Here is a 23,162-nt window from a genome sequence, read left to right as displayed (position 1 = left end):
TTTTTACTTCAGCATGGTGCGTTGCTGTGGCACTGCCCGTTTGTTTGGCTATTATACGAGGTTAGCAAGCAGCATTTAGCTCCCCTGCTCCAGTAGCTATACGCTAACCTGCAAAACAGCGGCACGTACAAAGTAACGGGCTGTTAATGAACTGATTGGCCAAATAAGTAAATACGTGCCAACAGGCTCTCATCATTGGCTGGACAGTGTTTGTCTTTGTGTTGTTACCGCTTGTTGTTGCCTGTCACTCACGGAGTGGCATTGCAAAATGGGACAGAATAAATTATATATTTATTTTATTTACATCGGTTGGATTTTATTTTGCTGTGCAGCAAAGATTTCTTGTGCGCTGAGAACACAAGATCAGTGAGCCATTGCGCACGTGCGCAGCTTAGAGGGAACATTTGTGGGAACCTTATTTTCCAACATGTACTGTGACATTCTGAAGATCTGCTTCCTTAGTGGTGGTAGTGTCACCGTCCAGGGCTGCACGAGTGCTGCCGGAACTGGGTGAGCTGCGGTTCATTGAGTGGAAACATAATTTTCCAGCGTGCACGCTGAAATTCTGAAGATCTGCTCCCTTGGTGGCGGTAGCGTCACCGTCCGGGGCTGCACGAGTGCTGCCGAAACTGGGTGAGCTGCCGTTCATGAATGCCATGAAAAGATGGATACCAACATGTAGTGTAACATTGTGTAGCAGTTTTCCATGTTCACTGTGAGCTGCACCCACTTGTGTTGCCAGCTATTTACACAATCATGGCTGTGTGTTGATATTAAATCGATGCGGTTAAAAAACTGTACAGTGACTACCCTAAAGTATGTCTTTACTTTCTATAGTATTATCCCTTAACAAGATATACTGTCATAATAACTGCCAGGCAGCCCAGCTTCTGCTTCACAACGTCACAGTACATGTTGGAAGTCATGTTTCCACTAAATTTACCGCAACTCCCTCCAGTGCCGGAAGCACTCGTGCATCCCATACCACGCTTAACTGTAGGCAAGACATAATCTTGCTACTCACTTGTGTAGCCAGATATTTAGACAGTGTTGGCTTTGTGTTGATAGCACAGCTGCACACTGACTACTCTACAGCGGTTGTACAGTATTGTCGCTTGACAACTACAAAAGGCGTGCTGAAATGTGAAGGATGGACTCACTTTTGTCTGACACCGTACGCATCGCATCTCACCTTACAGGCCACCTCCGCCTTCATGGGGCTCCCTCCAAACAAGGTGGGAAGGGGACCCGATCCAGCGGAAGCCGCTGTCTCACATCGGTGCAGGAAGCGGGTCACCTCCAGCTGCAGCTCGATGGTGTTCATGTGCCTGGCGGCAACAACGAAAGGAGGGAGGTAAAACAAGAGCGGCAAACAGGACGGAAGGCGTAGAGGAGAAGACGGCGAGGGAGGGTACCTGGAAACGTCGCTTGACGACATCATCTTCCTGAACGAGCCCGCTTGAGACTTCCTCCTGCTGCCGCCTCGACATTGCTGCTCCTGCAGGTACGTCCTCAGGTGCTCTTTGGCTCGAACCAACCAGCGCTGCACACGCGATCGCGAAAAACAAATGATCCGCCCATAAAAACTTATTTTTACATAACACGGCTCGCTCCCCCCCTCCAACGCTGCAATTATTAGCGTATTGGAGTGGCGGTGTCACGGACACAACTATGGTTCGCCAGGACCGCCAAGCAAAATGTCGCTTGACGAAAAAACAAGATCAGTGAAGATCAGACATAAACATGTGACATTTGCTGACGAATGACATGTTTTTATTTAATTTTAAAAAAATATTACACATATATATGGAATAATCATTTGCAGATATATTTATTGAATTATTTTATTTTATTTTATTTTATTTAGCATAAAGACATACATGTACAAATTGCGGGCTTTTTTTGAGTGTATTTTTACCTGTATTAGCATGTATTTTTCATGTTATTTCATTGTTTTTTAAAATATATATCTAATTATGTATTGACTCACAACAACAATAATAATAATTATTATATATAATAAATTATTTTATTGATTTAATTTAACTTTTTTTTACAGTGGTGCATGTATACCATTTTTCATTTGACGTGTATTATCGTGTATTAATTATTACTGATGAATGAGATGTTTTTATTTTGTTTTCATTATCGTATGGAATAATTATTTAGTAATTATTGAATTATATTTTATATTATTTAGCATAAACATAAACATGGACATATTGCTTTTTTTTTACAGTGATATATGCTGTACATTTTAACCTGAATAGTATTTATAACATTTCTACTGACAAACGAGATGTTTTTTTTAATGTATTATTTAATAATTAATGACTGACATATTTATTGACCAATTAGTTAAGTTATTTAGCATACAGCCATAAACACGCACAAATTGTGGGGTAGATGCTGCACATTTGATCCGTATTCACACATCAATAAGATGTTTTTATTTAATGTTTTAATTTATTTATACATTTGTATAATTATTTAAGGACTTGTCGATTGACTTACAGTGGGTACGGAAAGTATTCAGACCCTCACACTCTCTGTGTCATTGCAACCATTTGCCAAAATCCAAAAAGTTTATTTTATTTCTCATTAATGTACACTCAGCACCCCATCTTGACAAAAAAAGACAGATAGCAATTTTTGGCCCATTATTTAAAAAGAAAAACTGAAATATCACATGGTCATAAGTATTCAGACTCAGTATTGAGTAGAAGCACCCTTTTGTACCCTTTAGTCCAGCCATGAGTCGTCTTGAGAATGATGCAACACGTTTTTCACACCTGGATTTGGGGATCCTCTGCCATTCTTCCTTGCAGATCCTCTCCAGTTCTGTCAGGTTGGATGGTGAACGTTGGTGGACAGCCATTTTCAGGTCTCTCCAGAGATGCTCAATTGGGTTTAGGTCAGGGCTCTGGCTGGGCCGGTCAAGAACGGTCACAGAGTTGTTCTGAACAGTTGTCCTGTTGAAAGGTGAACCTTCGGCCCAGTCTGAGGTCCTGAGCACTCTGGAAGAGGTTTTCTTCCAGGATATCATTCATCTTTCCTTCAATTGCAACCAGTTGTCCTGTCCCTGCAGCTGAAAAACACCCCCACAACATGATGCTCCCACCACCATGTTTCACTGTCGGGATTGTACTGGGCAGGTGATGAGCAGTGCCTGGTTTTCTCCACACATACCGCTTAGAATTAACACCAAAAAGTTCAATCTTGGTTTCATCAAACCAGAGAATGTTATTTGTCATTGTCTGGGAGTCCGTCATGTGTTTTTTGGCAAACTCGATGCAGGCTTTCATGTGTCTTGCACTTAGGAGAGGCTTCCATCAGGCCACTCTGCCATAAAGCCCCGACTGGTGGAAGGCTGCAGTGATAGTTGACTTTGTGTCTCCCTGCTGCATCTCTGGAGTTTAGAAACAGTGATCTTTGGGTTCTTTACGTCTCTCACCAAGGCTCTTCTCCCACCATTGCTCAGGTTGGCTGGACGGCCAGGTCTAGGCAGAGTTGTGGTCATCCCAAACTTCTTCCATTGGAGGATTATGGAGGCCACTGTGCTCCAGGAACCTTGAGGGCTGCAGAAATTCTTTTGCAACCTTGGCCAGATCTGTGCCTTGCCACAATTCTGTCTCTGCGCTCCTTGGGCAGTTCCTTCGACCTCATGATTCTCATTTGCTCTGACATACACTGTGAGCTGTAAGGTCTTATATAGACAGGTATGTGCCTTTCCTAATCAAGTCCAATCACTTGAATTAAACACAGCTGGACTCCAATAAAGGAGCAGAACCATCTCAAGGAGGATCAGAAGAAATGGACAGCATGGGAGTTAAATATGAATGTCGCTGCAAAGGGTCTGAATACTTATGACCATGTCTTATTTCAGTTTTTCTTTTTTAATGAATTTGCAAACATTTCTACATTTCTGTTCTTTTTCTGTCAAGATGGGGTGCTGAGTGTACATTAATGAGAAATAAAATGAACTTTTTGGATTTTGGCAAATGGCTGCAATGACACAAAGAGTGAGAAATTTAAAGGAGTTTGAATACTTTCCGTACCCACTGTATATATTACGTATATGTTTTTATAGTTATTTTTTTATGTATTTATTTACCATCGTTATTTATTATTACCAATTTGAAATGAAAAAGCTGCAAATTTGCAAAGCCATAAATGCTATATAGCGACTGTGCAGGGATCATCAGTATATGAATTTATTGGCCTTTGTGTGTCTGTGTGTGTGTGTGTGTGTGTGTGTGTGTGTGTGTGTACCTGTTGGTCCCCCAGCTGCTGGTAAGAAGTGGCTCCATGTGTGAAGAAGCGGATGCAAGTCATGGCCGCACGCACGTGATCCTATGCATGTGGACATCCAATGACCACAGTGAGAGGCAGTCAGGTGAAAATGAAAGTAAATCTAACCATCATGAACTGTTGGAGCTGATAGAGCGTATGGAAGTAGCCTCGCCGCTGCAGGAACTGGCAGGAGGCGATGAGGTAGCGGCTACACGTTTCCAGACTGGGGTCCAGCTTCTCCAGTATGTCCTGCAACGTCCCCAAGCACCCTCGCTCCAGAGCAGGCTGCAGCACGCCCTCTAGGAACACATCCTCCAGGGAGCCCTGACGGGGAGAAGACAGCGTGACGTGAACACGGATTCAGCAGACCATCTGTTTGCTCAGCTCAATGGGGAAAAAAAAATGGAGGCTGGCCTTGTTGAGGAGCAGTGAGAGCGCTTCGGTCATGCTGTCGTGGCGCATGTAGAAACTGACGCGTGCCAAGAGAGTGCCGTAGGTGTTCAGGTAGTACAGGCACTCCTGATGGAGGACGCTCCGCTGGTTCCAGGAGTCTGTTTTCCCCACAGGGCCGTTCTCATTGAGAGCCTCCTCCAGCTCGTGCAGGGAGGCCAAGATGTCCTCGCTACAAGACTGCAATGCACAAAGAAACGCTATTAAATGTGGCTTCCAAGGCATTGGAAGGTATCCTTCTCCTCCATGCAGGAATTCACACCCTTTCTTAGCTCTGCTGCAGGGGTGTCTAAACCTTTTCCTCCAGGGAGGGCCACATAGTACAACATGAAAGGATGAAACTTTGCTACTGTGATATTTTGTAAAGACATTAGATATACTTGAAGAAAAAGCATCTCAGCTTTGTCATATGGATGAAAAAAAATATTATTCATATCAACGTCACTATTTTCTCCTCTTTCTCACCATTTTGCTGTTCTTATTGTTTTGTTTTTTTTATATTTCAACTTTCTTCTTAAATAATCTTCGCCAACTTTAAAATTAGGACTTCATGCTCATAATATTTTCACTTTATTCCCATAATATCATTTTCCAAACATGACGATTTCATTGGGCCGCACGGTGGTCTAGTGGTTAGCATGTTGGCCAACACAGGAACAGTCTGGAGATGGGAAGACCTGGGTTGGATTCTCCCTTGGGCATTTTTCCTCATATTATTACCATTTTAGTCTCGGAAAAATGCAACTTTTTTTTTGTCCTGTCCGGCCATCAGAGCAGACAGTATTATTGATCTAAATGCCCTCACGTGATCAACAGATTGACTCTGCCAGAGAAAAGTGTAATATACATTTCCCCTGTCATGCAGAATTTATTTGAGTTTGATGTTTTGTTGTTATGCTAATTTGGAACAGCCGGTCTGGAGCAGGAGGGGACAGAGAAGAAGAGAAAAGAAAACAGAGAGGGGGGTGCAGGGATGGGCGTGGGACAAAAAAGAGAGAGACAAGGACAACAGCGGCAACAACAACTGTTACAACAATAACAAAACAACAGAAACAAACAGGACTACATCAGCAAATGTCTGCGACGGTTTATTCCCATAGAATTAGAAGGTAGTAAAATTATTCTTCTCAGATTACAGCTCTTTTTTATATTTGGACTTTACTTTTGTAAAATGACTGCTAATTATTGAAGTTTTGCGGGCTACCAAAAAAAGCGTCCCCCGGGCCGTGCTTTGGACAACCCTGCTCTACAGTGTGTCTGTCCCTTTAATGCCCTACCGTGGACAGAGTGGGTCTCACAGTGGTCTCCAGGTGTTTCACAAGCTCCTGGAGCAGCGTTGGGCCCAGGTTGAGCTGGTTGCGGTCCACGGGAGCCTTCAGGCAGCGTGCAAACTTCTCCCGCGCCCCCGTGAGGTCACCCGCCTTCAACGAGGCCATGGCCCAGACTTGCCACACAGCACCAGGGTCCAGACCGCTCTTGGTGGACACCTTCCACAAGAGCGCCACCGTTTTACAACTTGTTTGACTGGATCAGTCGGAGAACATGACGAGAACATCCATGACGATTATTCTCCTCACCTCGACAGCTAGCTGATAATACTCCGCCTCCAAGAGCTGATTGCGCAGTCGCATCACAGCCGATGTCTCCAGGATGTCGTCCAGGGACGGAACATGCTTGTAATTAGCCGCCACTAAAATCTTCAGCACGTCTACTTTGCTGATGTAACTGTGGAATGAAGGAGACGGTCGGAGAGCTTAAAAGAATGCAGGCTTCGCTACACATCTTAAAACAAAGCCTGCAGCTCAGCCAACTACCAACCAGATGTGGGAACTGATCATTTAGTTTGACTTCACATTAAAATATAATGTTAGTATGTAGTTTACAACTTAGCATGACGCTAAAATATAATTTTAGCACATAGCTTACAACCTAGCATGATGATAAATTATAATGTTAGCATGTAGCACACAGTCTAGCATGTTGCTAAAATACAATGCTAGCCTGTAGATCACAACCTAGTCTGATGCAAAAATGTAATGTGAGCATATAGCTCACAACCTAGCATAATGCTAAAAGGTAATGTTAGCATGCCGCTTACAACCTAGCATGACACTAAAATACACACATGGACAAAAGTGTTGGTACCTTCGTTCAATGAAAGAACAACAATGGTCACAGAAATAACTTGAATCTGCTAAAAGTAATAATAGATTAAAATTCTATGAAATGTAACCAATGAACGTCACACATTGATTTTCAACCATGCTTCAACAGAAATATTGAAAAAAATAAACTCATGAAACAGGCCTGGACCAAAATGATGGCACCCCATAACTTAATATCTTGTTGCACATCCTTTTGAGGCAACCACTGCAATCAAACGATTCCTGGAAGTGTCAATGAGACTTTTGCACTTCTCAGTAGGTATTTTGGTCCACTCCTCATGAGCAAATGACTCCAGTTGTCTCAGGGTTGAAGGGTGCCTTTTCCAGAAGGCATGTTTCAGCTCCTTCCAAAGATGAAGGCCAGGGCTCATAGAAGGCCACTTTAGAATAGTCCAGTGTTGTCCTCTGAGCCATTCTTGGGTGTTTTTAGCTGTGTTTTGGGTCATTGTCCTGTTGCAAGACCCATGACCTGCGACTGAGACCAAGCTTTCTGACACTGGCCAGCACATTTCTCTCTAGAATCCCTTGATAGTCTTGAGATGTCATTGTACCCTGCACAGATTCCAGACACCCTGTGCCAGATGCAGCAAAGCAGCCCCAGAACATAACAGAGCCTGCTCCATGTTTCACAGTAGGTACAGTGTTCTTTTCTTGATCTGCTTCATTTTTTCGTCTGTGAACGTAGAGCTGATGTGCCTTGCCAAAAAGTTCCATTTTTTCTCCTCTGTCCATAGGACATTCTCCCAGAAGCTCATGTAGTCTGGCAAAGTCCAGTCTGGCTTTTTTAGGACTTGTTTTCAACAGTGGGGTCCTCCTTGGTCTTCTCCCATTAAGTCCACTGTGGCCCAAACAACGACGGATGGTGGGATCTGACACTGATGTTCCTTGAGCTTGAAGTTCGCTTTTAATCTCTTTACAAGTTTTTCTGGGCTCTTTCGTGACCATTTGTATTATCCGTCTCTTTGATTTGTCATCAATTTTCCTCCTGCGGCCACGTCCAGGGAGGTTGGCTACAGTCCCATGGATCTTCCATTTCTGAATAATATGTGCAACTGTTGTCACAGGAACATCAAGCTGCTTGGAGATGGTCTTCTAGCCTTTACCTTTAACATGCTTGTCCATCATTTTCTTTCTAATCTCCTGAGACAATGTTTTCTTTGCTTCCTCTGGTCCATGTTGAGTGTGGTACACACCATGTGACCAAACAGCACAGGGACTGACTGTAGTCCTATCTATAGGCCCAGTGACTGATGGCAAGGTTGTAGACACCTGTTAGTGGACACACTTGAATGAACATGTCCCTTTGCTCACATTATTTTCACTCTTTTCTAGGGGTGCCATCATTTTGGTCCAGGCCCGTTTCATGAGTTTATTTTTTTCAATATTTCTGTTGAAGCCTGGTTGAAAAGCAATGTGTGACGTTCATTGGTTACATTTCATAGAATTTTTATCTATTATTACTTTTTTCAGTTTCAAGTTATTTCTGTGACCATTGTGAGTTTTTCTTTCGTTGAACGGAGGGTACCAACACTTTTGTCCACGTGTGTAGCTCACAACCTAGCATGATGCTAAAATGTAATGTTAGCATGGGGTGCTTCCTTCACATTTTCAGCTACTCTCCGTTCAACATATCGGTCATGAAGTGTGGAAATTATTCCAACAACTTGAATAACTTCCTTTGTCTTTACTGCTACATGCTTTGGGTCAGCAGATCCCGCTTCCACATACTCGGCAAGGTTTCAAATATTAACAAACAACTCCCGACAAAGTTGGATTATATTTCTCCGACTTCAGAGCTTCACACCAACCCGATCATTGGACCAGATTTGCATTAGTCCCGCCCACAGACTATGATGGATGGTTGTGACAGGTAAAATTAATTCATCAAGTTGCATGCACAAGTCTGTGAAATAATTAAAGAATTCAACAATTAATTAATTAAATAAATGAAAAAGAAATTAAATAATAAATTCATTAACTCAATCATGAAATAAATCATTGAATAAATAGTCAAATAATTAATTAAATAGTGAAATAAATATATATGGTTTGACATTAAATGAACTGGTACTTTAACAATTGAAAGATCCATTTATTGATTTACTTAATTAACGACACATTTAATTATTTAAAGATTTGATTTAATTGACACATTTAATTATTTTACGCTTGAGCGATTTAATTATTTAATGACATTTAATTTAGTTAAGTATTTATTCATTTGAATTAATTATTTAAATATTGATTGATTGATTGATTGATTTAATCCTATTTGGTCCTCCATAGCTGAGGAGCATGTGTTTTCTTCCTTTCATTTTCAGTAGAAAAAGGTTTTTTGCGCTCCTGGACTCAAGAGCACTGAAGCTGCGGGCACACAGAAGTGCACGCTGGCAGGGCTGAATGGATTTTGGACAACACGCCTGTGTGAAATAGTAAAGCTGCGAGAGCCCAGCTAGCTCACCTGTCGCACAGGGCGAGGTCTTGGCTGCGCCCGACTTTGACAAACATCAGCTTGGCGCTGAAGAGCAGCCGCCGCATAACATCCGTCAGCAGGCAGGCGTCCACCTCCGGGTTGGTCAGCTTCCGGGACAGCGAGCGGCAATGGGCGATGAGCTGGTGGCCGCACACAGTCTGGTTGCTGTGCAGGGACAAGATGGCCACGCAGAGGTGTGCACTTGGTGCCTTGGGAGTTTTATAAAGACGTCAACAAAACACTCAAACCCTTCTTTATTTTTTAAGGACGTTCCCCAACCTGCTCGTAGTAGAACTCGCTCCGCCGCAGCTGGTTCTCTGTGGGATCCGTTGACACCCGAAACTGCCTGGGGGCCACCTCGGGCAGGTGCAGCATGCCGTCAAGGACGTCTCCTGTCGTCGTGGGGCTCGCCGCCGCTGCACGGAGGAGCACATGCACCAGGTGACAACTTGCTCGTGTGCCTCCAGCAACATTGTGGTAGATTTATTTCGCATCTCCTCATGCTTTCTAGAAACAGTAAAACTTTGCTTACCTTCACTTGGTTCCAGCTCGTCATCACAACTGCACATAGGAACAACAACAACAAAAAACAATAAAATATTCAATTTTATATTTCATTCCTTATAAAACATATCATGCGCATGTAGTGAGCCTTTTTTATTTTATCTGAAAATATGTTTATTTTGTTGCTATAATTGACATATTTCTAAAATATTTGATGTACTTTAATGTCATAAAATGATTTAATTTGAATATTTAAAAAATCCAACGCTACATGGCCCTGTGTGAAAAAGTGATTACCCCCTGAAATGAATTGAGATCTATCAGTGTGGAAAAGGTTATAAAGCCATTTCAAAAGCTTGGGGACTCCAGCAAACCACAGTGAGAGCCATTATCCACAAATGGCCAAAACATGGAACAGTGGTGAACCTTCCCAGGCCAACCAAAATGACCCCAAGAACTCAGCGACGACTCATCCAAAAGGTCACAAAAGACCCCAGCCAAACAAACAAACAGCCAAAGAACGGCACGTCTTAATTGTCAGTGTTCATGACTCCACCATAAGAAAGACACTGGGCAAAAACAGCCTGCGTGGCAGAGTTCCAAGACCAAAACCACTTCTGAACAAAAAGAACATTAAGGCTTGTCTCAATTTTGGCAGAAAACATCTTGATGATCCCCAAGACCTTTGGGAAAATACTCTGTGGTCTGACCAGACAAAAGTTGAACTTTTTGGAAGGTGTGTGTCCCATTACATCTGGCATTTCAGAAAAAGAACATCATAGCAACAGTAAAATATGGTGGTGGTAGTGTGATGGTCTGGGGCTGTTTTGCAGCTTCAGGAAATATAACCATGAATTCTGCTGTCTACCAAAAAATGTTGAAGGAGAATGTCTGGCCATCTGTCGGTGACCTCAAGCTGAAAGCAACTTGGGTTCTGCAGCAGGACAATGATCCAAAACACACCAGCAAGTCCACCTCTGAATGGATGAAGACTTTGGAGTGGTCTAGTCCAAGTCCTGACCTGAATCCTATTGAGATGCTGTGGCATGACCTTAAAAAGGAAAAGCCTCCAATGAGGCTGAATGACAACAATTCTGCAAAGATGAGTTCCTCCCCAGCGCTGGAAGAGACTCATTGCAAGTTATCACAAACGCTTGATTGCAGTTGTTGCTGCTAAGGGGGGCCAACCACTTATTAGCTTTAGGGGGACATCACGTTTTCACACAGGGACATGTAGCTTTGGATTTTTTTTTCTCCCTTGATAATAAATTTCAAAACTGCATAAAGTTTTGAGACGTGTTGTCATTGACTAATATTGACATTTGATCTGAAACATTTAAGTTTGACAAACACGCAAAAAAAAGAAATCAGGAGGGGGGCAAACACTTTTTCACACCAGTGTATGTACAGAAGTAGAAGGTATCTCGCATAGATAGCTATATATTTTGTATTGCTCTAATTTATAACTTTAAAAAACTATGTATTTTCATTTGATGTAATAAAATGATTAGATTTGAATAGAACAAATATAAGAGTTCAGATACAATTTCATATTTTACTCCTTTCAGAAGATATCTTGCATATAAAGTTGGGGATTTTTTTATGTATTTATTTTATTGGTATAAATTGATCTTAATGTAATGTAATACAATGATTTAACTGTATATAAAAATACAAGATACAGCTCAGGTACAGTTGAATTGAAATGCAAAAAGCCAAGTGAATGATTAAAGTGCCACACAGGATGAGCAGGGTCCGACTTACTCTGGGTAAAAGTAGGAGTAACACTGGTCACAGACCCTGACCTCCTCGCCGGGGCATCCCTCCACGAGCATCCTCCGCTCGGAGCAAGCGTGACAAACCAAGCGGCCGCACCTTCGACAGTGATGCCGGCGGTTGAACTGCGGACACGGTTGGAATTGTGTTATCTCTGCCAAATCCTTGCGCTTCATTTACTCTGCGGCTGAAGGCTCACCATGGTGAACCTCTCGCGCCGACACACCATGCAAACATGCTGCTGGGTGTCAGGCACCCAGTCCTTCTGGGCCGGGGGTTGTTCTGGAGGCTGGAACTTGGCGGGCGAGGAGCGTTTTCGCCCCCGCTCTCTTTCTGCGCTGTTTGACAAGGGCGTGTGCGTGCCGCCTGAGGGGAGACGTCGCCGCGAAAATGTCAACCTTACATTCCGCACCCAAGCACTTACAACAGGGGTGTCCAAAGCGTGGCCCGTGGCTATAGCAAAATAAAGAAATAAAATTTTAAAAACCCACAAAAAAATAGCTGTAATTTTACACGAATAAAGTAAAAATGTTGGCTGCGATTGGGTGGCGACCAGTCCAGGGTGTGCCAAGCATCCTGCTCAGGGGTCAGCTGGGATAGGCTCCTGCACACTCCCTCAACCCTAATGAGGATTAAGTGGCATAGAAAATGAATGAACGAATGAAAGTCAAAATATTAAGAGAAAAAACTATTTTCAATGATTAAAGAAAACAATAGATTGTTTCTTAAAAGTTGTAATACTACGAGAAACAAACAAAACAACAAATAAAGTGGGAATTTTTGGTTCAGAAAAATGATATTTTCCTGAAACTTACCTACGTTTTACTGCTTGTCACTAAAGAACAGGAAAAGGTAGAAGCAAACTGTTTTTTTCCTGATGAAAGACGCAATTCTAATGTTTCTTTCGGTAGGTTTCATGTTTATATAGACAAACAACACAATATTCTACTGTATGTGCCTCAGTCAAAATTGTCTAAAATGGTCGGTACTGAAGGGGTCGTCTTTTGAAAAATGGCTGGGACTGAATAATATCTATAATATAATAATAGGCTTTTTCACAGAAATGACAAAGCTGAGATGCATGTTTTTTTTTTAAAATATATACGACTTCTTACAAAATATGAAAGTGGCAAAGTTGCATCCTTTATTTTTCACCTTGTGGCCCTCGCTGTAGGAAAAACACTTGGACACCCCTGCCTTAGAAAAACACTGGTTTCTTTCTGAATGCTCCTGGCATTAGCAGCGGTGCGTCACATGATCGAGTCTAACAGGAAGTGCCTACTCACTTGCAGAAGGTGCCGGCGATTCGAGCCGAGCGGACGATGAAGCGCTGCTGCTGTCCTGAGCCGGACACTGCGAGAGCGCATCCTGCAGGCTTATGACAGAGTCTGACACACAAGAGGACGCTTCATTAGGTACACCCGCACATTCTCGTCCCCGTTTCCCGGGTACTGACCGGACCGGGACCTCTCTCTGGGCGCGCACGTGAAGTCAAGGGCCTTGCCGGCGTACTCGGCCAGAAGCTCGTCGACGTCGTCCACCCCGAAGCCCGCCTCCTGGCCGGCCAGGAGGCTCCTGAGGGTCCGCACCGCCACGTCGGCCCAGTCCACCTTCAGGTTCATTAAGAGCTGCTCCAGCATCAGCATCGGCTGCGACAGCAGCGGGAAGTAGTCCTGCCTGGCGGCAGGCGGCAGGGTTAGCATCACCTGAGGCAGAATGTAAAATATCATTTTACAAAAAAAAAACAGGAACAATTTAAAAATCAGCAGTAATTTTACAAGAATAAAGTTAAAATATTAAAATTAAGTAATTTTACGAGAACAATATAATATTGTGAGGAAAAATAACATCATTTTAACAGCATAAGGTTTAAATATTCAAAGACAAAACTTTGTTTTAAGCCGTAATATTATGAGAAACTAAACAAAATAAAGTTGTCATTTTTGGAAACTTAGGTTGCGGAAAAAGCCACGACGTTATAGAGCTAGGCGATATACTGTATTGATCATTTTCAAAGATTTCTTATTTCTTTGAAGCATGAGATCGGAAACAAACACACGGTTCATGTCGACAGAGACTGCATTTGCGCTGTTCCCTTGTGCCTCGACACGGAGGTGTGTCTCACTCAACACTGCTGTGTGTGCAGCGGCGGTTCTGGCCTGAATGACGCCCTGGGCAGACTGACGGCTGTGGCGCTCTCTAGTCCCCCGCCCCACCAAAACAGGTTTTTTTCCCACATTTACACTACCATGTTTTATTTCCAAAAAAATATTTTTTGCAACTACAGTGTTCCTTCGTTTATCACGGGGGATAGGTTCCTAAAATAGCTATAGCTACATAGCAATAAGTGAAATCCACAAAGCAGCCAACGTTATTTTTTACGATGATTATTTATGTTTTCAGGCTGTGAATCCCCTCACCATACACTTTATACACTTTTCTCAGACTTTTTCTCAGGATTTTTTCACATGAAGTTGTATGACATCCCCGTTAGCATTGTAGTCCATTAACAGCATCTTACCGCTCCACTTGGTCTCCTAAGTCCAGTTCTGGTTTTCGTGATGAAGAACGTACTTCCTCTAAATTGCTGGGACAATTAAGTAAAGACTTTGGCTTCTCAAAACAATATGCGTTCAAATGATTAATACATTTGCATCACAAAAATGCCTCCTCAAAAAAATTTGACCTCACTAAATGCTTAGCATTATATATTTGTCTCCCGCCGTATTCCTGTGCACTGTCGCCTGTGCAATCATCAATCAATCAATCAATCAATCAGTCACAGTTTATTTATATAGCGCTTTACAATAGCCCACAGGCTCCCAAAGTGCTTTACAATAAAACGATACATAAGAACACAGCATAAAACAGAACATAAACTTTGTGTAAACACAAAAAGAACTCGATAAGAAAGTGCTTCAGTGCTGCCTGTCTAAATAAATGACTTTTCAATTTCGATTTAAAAAGGCCGACTTCAGTAGTGGTGCGAATATCAGTGGGCAGTTTGTTCCACAGTCTGGGAGCAGCGACGGAGAAACAGCGTTCGCCCTACTGTTTGTATTTTGCCCGTGGGACTTCTAACAGAAGCTGTCCTGAGGAACGCAGGGCCCTGCCGTGATTGCGGATAGTTAAAAGCTCCGACAGGTACAACGGAGCAAAGCCGTTAATGGCATTAAAAACAAATACCAAAATTTTAAAATCGATTCTAAAACGAACTGGATTGATTGATTGATTGATTAAAGTTTAACGACACTATCAACACAAAGTGTCATGTAAGTGTCTGGACCTTAATATGTGAAGTTATTAATGACAAAACCTGTTTCTCGGGAGTGTAATCTATAAATTTAATTAGGGAGTAGAGCTTGTAAGACAGAATCTGTGACCTACTTTACTGGGCAAAATTCCCTACTCTTTTCGAACAGAGAAGTACGGTAGGTTCTTTAATGTTCAAATGGTGTGGCTTTTCTTTATACGGGATGGTGGCTTAAAGTCTCCTCTGTAAGACTAGATACTGAATAAAATGGCCTGCCAAGGGGCCTGTTTCCATCATCTAAAACCTAATAAAAAGATTTATTTCTTTAAGAAACTCTATGATGCATGATCGCGGAACTTCGCTGAACAAGGTTTTCAGCTCAGGTACATTATAAAAATTGACACGGATGTGAGCAAACTCAATGCATTCAAGAAGGATATGTTTAACTGAGAGTGTACTATTACATGAAGTACAACGGGGAGGGTTTTCTGCTGCAAGTAAATAGGAGTGTGATAAGCGAGAATGACCAATTTGAATACGAGTTAGCACAGCGTCTTCCCGTCGCTTAGCTAACGGGATTGTAGTACGTGGTTCGATTATAGGCTGATGTTGGTAGAGTTTGTTACCGGGATTTAAATCCCATGACGTTTGCCACTTTATTTTTATGTATTCATTCATCTTTGGTTTTAGGTCTGTATAGGGTATCTTCATTTCTGTTACAGCCATATTAAGTGCCTCTTTTGCTAACATACAGCTTTTTCATTCCCTTTGATACCTATGTGGCTCGGTATCCAAACAAAAACTACCAGTTTAGATAATACACCGACTTTGTATAATGATTCTAGTAAGTGTACAATATAGGGATGTTTAAGATCTCTACATTGTAAAGCCACTAAACTAGATAGAGAGTCCGTGAAAATAACAAATTGTTTTCCATCAGTGTTTTGTATTATACCCAAAGCCATTTTCAAAGCCAAAAAGTCGGCAGTGTATATGGAAGCACTGTCTGGTAATCTAACCTGTTCTTTTATTGTGCCACTAATACAGGCTGATCCTACTTTATTGTGATCTTTTGATCCATCTGTATAGATAGCATGGTAGTTCCTATATTTGTGTCTTATTTCTCCAAATCTATCCAGGTAGACTAGATTGCTTGTAACGCCCTTTTTGAATGTTGCTAATGTCAAGTCTATGAAAGGTTCGCTGATCACCCAAGGAGGAATATTGGGTACTAAGAATGGAGAAATATCAGTGGTACCAAGAACTTGCATTAGAGCTTCTCGAACACGAAAGCCAAACGGTTTGATGGAAGATGGTTTAAGGTCGTAAAAAACACGGTATTGTGGTCTGAAGGTATGCTCATACGTTGGATTTAATGGGTTATTCTTTAATTTGATTGCATAGTTAAGAGATAGTTTTTGATATCTTAAATGCAGTGGAGGCTCATTTGCCTCCACATACCAGCTTTCCATTGGAGAAGTACGAAAAGCTCCCAGGCAAATTCTAAGTCCTTGATTTTGTATTGGTTTTAACTTATCAAGGTAGGACTTTCGAGCAGAGCTATAAACTGCACAGCCATAATCAAGTTTTGATCCGACTAAAGACCTAGAGAGACATAGCAGGACAATGCGATCCGCACCCCAATCCATTTTAGATACTACCTTGAAAAGGTTTAAGGCTTTATGGCATTTTTGTCTCACATGATCAATATGAGCCTTAAAGGTTAGCTTGTTATCAAATACCAGGCCAAGATATTCTGTTTGTTGGGTAACCGGGATGACAGAACCATTTATTTTAACTTCCGGATCAGGGTGTAAAGACCTTTTATTGCAGAAGTGAATGCATACCGTCTTTGTTCTTGAGAGGCGAAAACCATTTTCATCAGCCCACTTTTCGATTCTATTTAGGCAGTTCTGTAAAGTTGTTTCTATGGTCGGCATATTCTCCGAAGAGCAAGAAATACAAAAGTCGTCTACAAACAATGATCTGTCCAACCGAGGAGTGACAACATCCACAATGTTGTTGATCTTTAACAAAAACAAAGTAACAGAAAGTATGCTACCCTGAGGAACTCCCGTTTCTTGATTGTATAATTTTGAGAGGCTCGATCCAAGGGGAACTCGGAACACTCTATTACTGAGGAAGTTTTTAATGAAAATCGTCAGTCTGCCTCTTAAGCCAACATTATAACGATCTCACAGAATACCATACTTCCAGGTGGTGTCATATGCCTTCTCAAGATCAAAGAAGACAGACACCACATGATGACCTCGAATAGTGCCATTACGAATAAAAGTCTCTAGTCGAATAAGCTGATCAACAGTACTTCGATTTTGTCGAAAGCCACTCTGAAATTTGGTTATCAATCTTTTCCTTTCTAAAAACCAAACCAACCGAGTATTGATCATTCTCTCCATTGTCTTGCAGAGGCCAAACAGATAGGCTGATAATTTGTTGGTTTTGATGCATCTTTTCCAGGCTTTGGGATTGGAATAATGATAGCCTCCCGCCAAGAAACGGAAAAAAACACCCGTTCTCAAAATTCTATTAAAAATATCCAATACAACTGAAAGGGACACATCAGGTAAATGCTTTAAAAACTGATAATGAATATCATCTGGAACAGTTGCCGTATCGTGAGATTTCTTGATTGAATCTCTCAATTCGGCAATGCTAAATGGGACGTTGTAATCTTCCTCATTGTTTGATAGAAAATGAAGATCCTGGCTTTCAGCTTCATCCTTATAAATTCTAAATGTTGGGGAATAGTGGTCAGTTGATGAGTTATGTTCAAATTCCTGTGTTAGCAAATTCACAATGTCGGGCCTTTCTGTACATTTACTTCCATCTGCTTTTGTTAAATAGGAAACAGAATTACTTACGTACTTTCCACTTATTTTTCCAATCATTTCCCATACTTAGATGTATGAATATTCAATTTAGAAATATAATTCTGCCAAGACTGTCTTTTTGCTTTTTTATTGATGTTGAGAGCTTTAGCGCATATCTGCTTATTTTTTTGTAAATTATCATTATTCGGGTGTTTTTTAAATGTCCTCAGTGCTTTTTTACGTTTTTTTACAGCTTCCTTGCATTCAGTATTAAACCAAGGATTGTGTCTACGAGGGGAAGAACTTGATTTTGGTATTGTGCTAGTAGCTATGTTACGTAATGAATGTAAGAAAGAAGAAAGAAAGGTAAGTGGATCTTCTGTACCTCTGAGTTTGTCATGATTTATATTTAGTGAACATTGTTCTGAAAAAGCATTCCAGTTGGCTCTGTGGAGTTGCCAATTTGGAATTCTTTCTCCTGGTAAACACTTTACTAGTTTCATAAAAATAGGAAAGTGATCACTGCCACATTAATCATCTGATCTATGTACACTCCACTGAAAATCCATAAAAATTGTAGGAGAGCAAATAGATAAATCGATAGCCGTCATTGGGCCAGAGGCCGGGTGGAGGTAAGTAGCAGACTTATCGTTCAAAAGGCATAAATCAAAATGTTGAATTGTCCGTTCAACAATATTACCAAATCTGTTTACATTTTGACTACCCCAGAGGGGATTGTGGGCATTAAAAATCGCCAACTAATAAAAAGGGTTCTGAAAGCTGATCAACCAGACTATCCATTTCTGTTTGAGAGAGTTGAAATCTGGGTGGAACATACACTGAACATATAGTAAAGGTGCAATGCAGTGTTACCTTAGCTGGGATAGCTTGGAGATTGCTTTGAATATCCACAATTTCATGTGGAATTCCCTTTTTTATTAAAAGAGATGAGCCTCCGATAGGTCTACCATCTACCAAAGAATTACTGAAGGTGTTAAAAATGTCATAATTCCGAAATGATATATTGTCAGATAACCTCAGGAATGTTTCCTGTAAACAAATAACAGAAGGGTTGTGATCATACAAAAGACGCTTTATTTCCTCATAATTTGGTATCAGACCAGAGCAATTCCATTGAATGACGGCTATTTCTTTATCATTACCCATTTAAGTATTGTCTTACTTTTTGACAACTTGTATTTTGGACGTCTGAGCGGTGGGGGGAAGTCACGTCCATATCATCTTCCCCCTCAATTGACAGACCTTCATATTTATTTTTAGTAGTTAGACTTTGTGGCACATTAAGCTTTGGCTTAACACTTTTTACTTTATCTGTTTGCTTTTTCGTTTGTTGGCCATTGCGAGCTGCACCACTACCAGAAGCACTTCTGGCAGGAGGATCTCGTGACAGGCTTCAACTTCTACGATTTTCGTTTTCGTCTGTCCCTTTTTTTGGTGATCCCTGTTTGTAATTTGGGGAATGGCCTTTGTAGTAATTGTAGAAGAGTTTTTCTTGATCGGGACCGGAGTACTACCCGTTACCCAGGTAAGCTCCGTCTGTGCAATTGCATCAGAACGGGGTCCACCTGTCACTTTCTGGGGTCCCACTGGAGGGGCCAACCCTGCCTTATCTGCATAGGTGGTGCCGCAATTGTGTTGTGTCTGAAGGCGCTTGCGAGCTTCGGGGTAAGAAAGATGGTTTAAGGTCTTTATTTCTTGAATTTTTCTTTCCTCTACCCACTTTGCACAATTTCTCGCGTCAGCCGAATGTGATTCACCGCAGTTCACGCATTTAGGTTGGCCTCTACAGTCGGAAGCCACATGTCCTTCTTCGCCACATTTCACACAACACTCCGGCCTTTTACAATATGTTTTGAAATGTCCAAACCTTTGACATTTGAAGCACCGGATCGGATTTGGAATTTATGGGTCTACTTTCACTCTCAGATACCCAACTTTGATAAATGCTGGGAGATCTGGTTTTCCAAATGTCAGGAACAACGTGTTCGTTGGTTTCCTCACGCCGCTCTGATTAATAGTTACTCTAAAAACGTCGGTAACATCTTGGTCTGAAAGCTCATCTAAAATTTCGTCGTTATCACAGTCTACGAGTTCAGGGCAACGGATAACTCCCTTACAGGAGTTCAGGGTTTTGTGTGCAGACACCTTTACTGGTATATTTACAAATGTCTCTACCTTCAATAAATTATGTGCTTGTGCCATCCTGTCCACTTCCACCAGTATATCTCCAGATCTTAGGCGGGATATTGTCCTAACAGATCCGGACAGCCCCTCAATGCCTTTGTTAATCGCGAAAGGCGACAATTTGAGTGGCTGGTTCGGATCGCTACACTGAATGACCAGGAATCTTGGGAAAGATTTCTGGTCCTCGTTAGAGTCACTTGATCTACTTCTTTTCATTTGTTTTGTTTTAGATGCCATATTGAATGATTTAGGATTCAGTACCATTGCTCCCCACCCACCACCGAGCCCAACAAGGGGACGCCATATATATAAGGAAAAATATCTTATACTGACGACAGGGATACAGCAGTACTATACTCTGAACGTAATAAGTTACACCCAGATTGACCTGATTGAGCAGCTGCCTTCTAAAATACAAATCTAGATAAAGATGGTTAATTCACAGTTATGTAGATTACAAGGTAATGTAAATATTAATTAATACTAATTATGTTACTTTAGTTGTATTTTAGGGCTAAACACCACCAGCCGATTGGTTATATCCAGGCCTATATAACCACCCGACTAGATGAATCCAGGGCCAAAGTGATGTGTTGCTTCAGGAGGACCGCAGTCTCACCATCCACTCAATCACCAGGATCCCTTTCTCCACCGACACGGGTCGCAGTCCAAGGCAAACCGACCTGCCCACTTAGTCGCCTCTTACGACCTGCTGGGAGTACAGCGGGCCTATTCTACACCCCGAACCCGCAGGGGTATTATTATTATTATTTATGACCATGGTAAAATTGACCCTGAACATGCATGCAAGTCACACCAGAACACATCACTGAGCACAACCCAGAGCCCCACATGCCCAAAAAGGAGCAGGAAGAAGCTTTATTTTGGTGAGTTCTTTACTCAGTCCGTTCCGTAATTTGACTCCACATACTGATATTGTTGTATATGATAGCAAATAGTTTCCCTTAACTCCTCGCCAGTTACCCCTGGCTAGGACCCTAGGCAGGTACTATCATTCCGGGTCAGAATGAACCTGAGAGCAATGATGATAAAGGGGTAGCTCCACTCTCCCCAAGTCACTTGCACAACCTCACCGGATGCCTTTTTAGGTCATACCCAGGTCATCAGCATAAAGATGAAAAGACAGATTATGTCTTTCCAAAGTTGAACCCAGGGGTAATAAATACAGAGAAAACAGAACAGGGCCAAGAATGGATCCCTGTGGCACCCCACACGAGAGGGACGCATGGGAGGAGCAGAGGTCACCGATCTTAATGGAGAAGCTCCTATTAGCCAGGTATGACCTAAACCACTGGAGGGAAATGCCTTGGATACCGACCCAGCGCTCCAGGCGGGATACCAGGACTGCATGGTCAACTGTATCAAAGGCCGCTGTGAGGTCCAGCAGCACCAACACAGCGGGATTTCCAGCATCAACAGACAGGGCAATGTCATTGTGCACCTTTAACAGCGCCGACTCAGTGCTATGTCGGGATCTAAAACCAGACTGGAATTTATCAAGAACAGAGTTCATCTCTAGGAAAGTTTGTAACTGAGTAAAAACAACTTTTTCTAAAAGCTTTGAAAGAAAGGGCAAGTGAGAGACGGGCCTAAAATTGGACAGCACAGACGGGTCGAGATGAGGTTTTTTTAGGAGAGGTCTAACCACAGCATGTTTGAAGGCAGCTGGGACAGATCCTAAGTTAAGACAGGGGTTTATAAAAACAAGCAAACTTGACCCAACAGAATTAAAAACCTCTTTTAAAAACTTGGCTGAGATGACATCTAGGGGACAGTTAGTGGGTTCCATGCCACTAACCACCTTGGTAAGAGACACCTGAGAAATGGTCTGAAACCGCTCAAAGACGGCAGTCTGTGCAGGAGGACCATGTACATCCTCAGAAGACATCCCTGAGCTGCTGATGTTCTTCCTGATAGATGCCACTTGGTCAGAGAACACTGAGACAAACTCTTCACATGTTGTAGTGGTGGCATCAGACAGAATAGTGGGGCGTGGGTTAATAACAGAGTCAATGGTTTTAATTAAGAGTCTTTGTTGGTGAGAGCTGTTGGTTATAATGGAGGACAGATATTTGGACTTGGCCTCCTTCAGGGCTCTCTGATAGGTGGCCAATCTGTCCCTCAACCAACCCAGGGAAACATGCAATCTGTCTTTTTTCCACCGCCGTTCAGCCTGTCTACATTGTGTCTGAGCAGCCGGGTGTGGTCATTCAACCAGGGATCAGACTTGGTTTTACTGTTTTTTTGCCGAAAAGGGACAACAGAGTCCAGAATCTCAGTACATGTAGAATGGAAGGTGGAGAGTAGGCTGTCTGGGCAAAGAGGAGGAACCAGCCTAGTGACAGTATGTAGCTGAGAGTCCCTGAAGGGAGCAGCAAACTCCAGCTGTTGATGGACTGAAGATGCGGCATCTGAGGGCTGAAGAAACAGGCTTATTGGCAGGTGGGGGGGCAGCAAAGTCAAAGATAATGGGGAGGTGATCAGATATAGCTGTGTCTACGAATTCTCTGAGGGAAACAGGAAGCCCACGAGAGATGACTAGGTCCAGAGTGTGGCCATGGTCATGTGTTGGTGCATTAACAGACTGAGTGAGGCCAAAGGAGTCCAAAAGCTGTTTAAACTCATTAGCCATTTGGTTTGTTGCACAACAAACATGAATATTAAAGTCCCCATATATCAACTGACTATGAAATTTTGGGATGAAATCAGACAGAAATTCTGAAAATTCCTGTAGAAAGTCCTTACTAAATTTAGGTGGGCGATAGACTGTGGCAAACAGCACGGGGCAGATAGGGTCGATCACTAACAGCTGCAGCTCAAAGCTAGAATAATTATTAGCCGTTCTTATTCTGCATCTGAAGCTGTCCTTGAATATAGCAGCGTTCACAATCATGTGAATGTGACGAAGACACTCGCATCTACTTCCGCGACGGAGCGCAGCGGCCATCTTGTTTACGTGCGTGTTCCACAGCGGTGAGCGGTGAGTGTGAGTGTCTTCGTCACATTCACATGATCGCACCGGCGACAGTGCGCAGGGATACGGCGGGAGGCCAAACTCCTTACGTAATTGTCCCCAGCAACTAAGCGGAACTACGTTCTTCATTACACATATCTGAACAGAACTGGACTTAACAGACCAAGTGGGGGGTAAGTCGCTGTTATTGGACTACAATGCTGATGGGGATGTCATA

The 23,162-nt window shown here is 42.3% G+C and overlaps 1 protein-coding gene across 4 annotated transcripts in view; it reads right to left on the bottom strand.

Moving 5' to 3' along the window:
* zfyve26 (zinc finger, FYVE domain containing 26) overlaps positions 1-23,162 on the bottom strand; it is an 81,913-nt gene that overhangs the window by 10,361 nt on the left and 48,390 nt on the right. For all 4 annotated transcript variants that reach the window (XM_054797503.1, XM_054797504.1, XM_054797501.1 and 1 more), the window contains 14 exons: positions 13,118-13,367; positions 12,948-13,049; positions 11,861-12,027; positions 11,650-11,786; positions 9,914-9,942; positions 9,661-9,797; positions 9,370-9,590; positions 6,321-6,468; positions 6,021-6,230; positions 4,708-4,923; positions 4,420-4,617; positions 4,273-4,353; positions 1,416-1,543; positions 1,193-1,328 (listed from right to left, as the gene is read on the bottom strand). In XM_054797503.1, coding sequence (XP_054653478.1) covers positions 1,193-1,328; positions 1,416-1,543; positions 4,273-4,353; positions 4,420-4,617; positions 4,708-4,923; positions 6,021-6,230; positions 6,321-6,468; positions 9,370-9,590; positions 9,661-9,797; positions 9,914-9,942; positions 11,650-11,786; positions 11,861-12,027; positions 12,948-13,049; positions 13,118-13,367 — 2,160 coding nt within the window. The remainder of the gene's footprint in view (positions 1-1,192; positions 1,329-1,415; positions 1,544-4,272; positions 4,354-4,419; positions 4,618-4,707; positions 4,924-6,020; positions 6,231-6,320; positions 6,469-9,369; positions 9,591-9,660; positions 9,798-9,913; positions 9,943-11,649; positions 11,787-11,860; positions 12,028-12,947; positions 13,050-13,117; positions 13,368-23,162) is intronic.

This window comes from Dunckerocampus dactyliophorus, chromosome 13, assembly GCF_027744805.1.
Source record: "Dunckerocampus dactyliophorus isolate RoL2022-P2 chromosome 13, RoL_Ddac_1.1, whole genome shotgun sequence".
Lineage (NCBI taxonomy): Eukaryota > Metazoa > Chordata > Actinopteri > Syngnathiformes > Syngnathidae > Dunckerocampus > Dunckerocampus dactyliophorus.
This window is presented reverse-complemented; position numbering and strand designations above follow the sequence as displayed.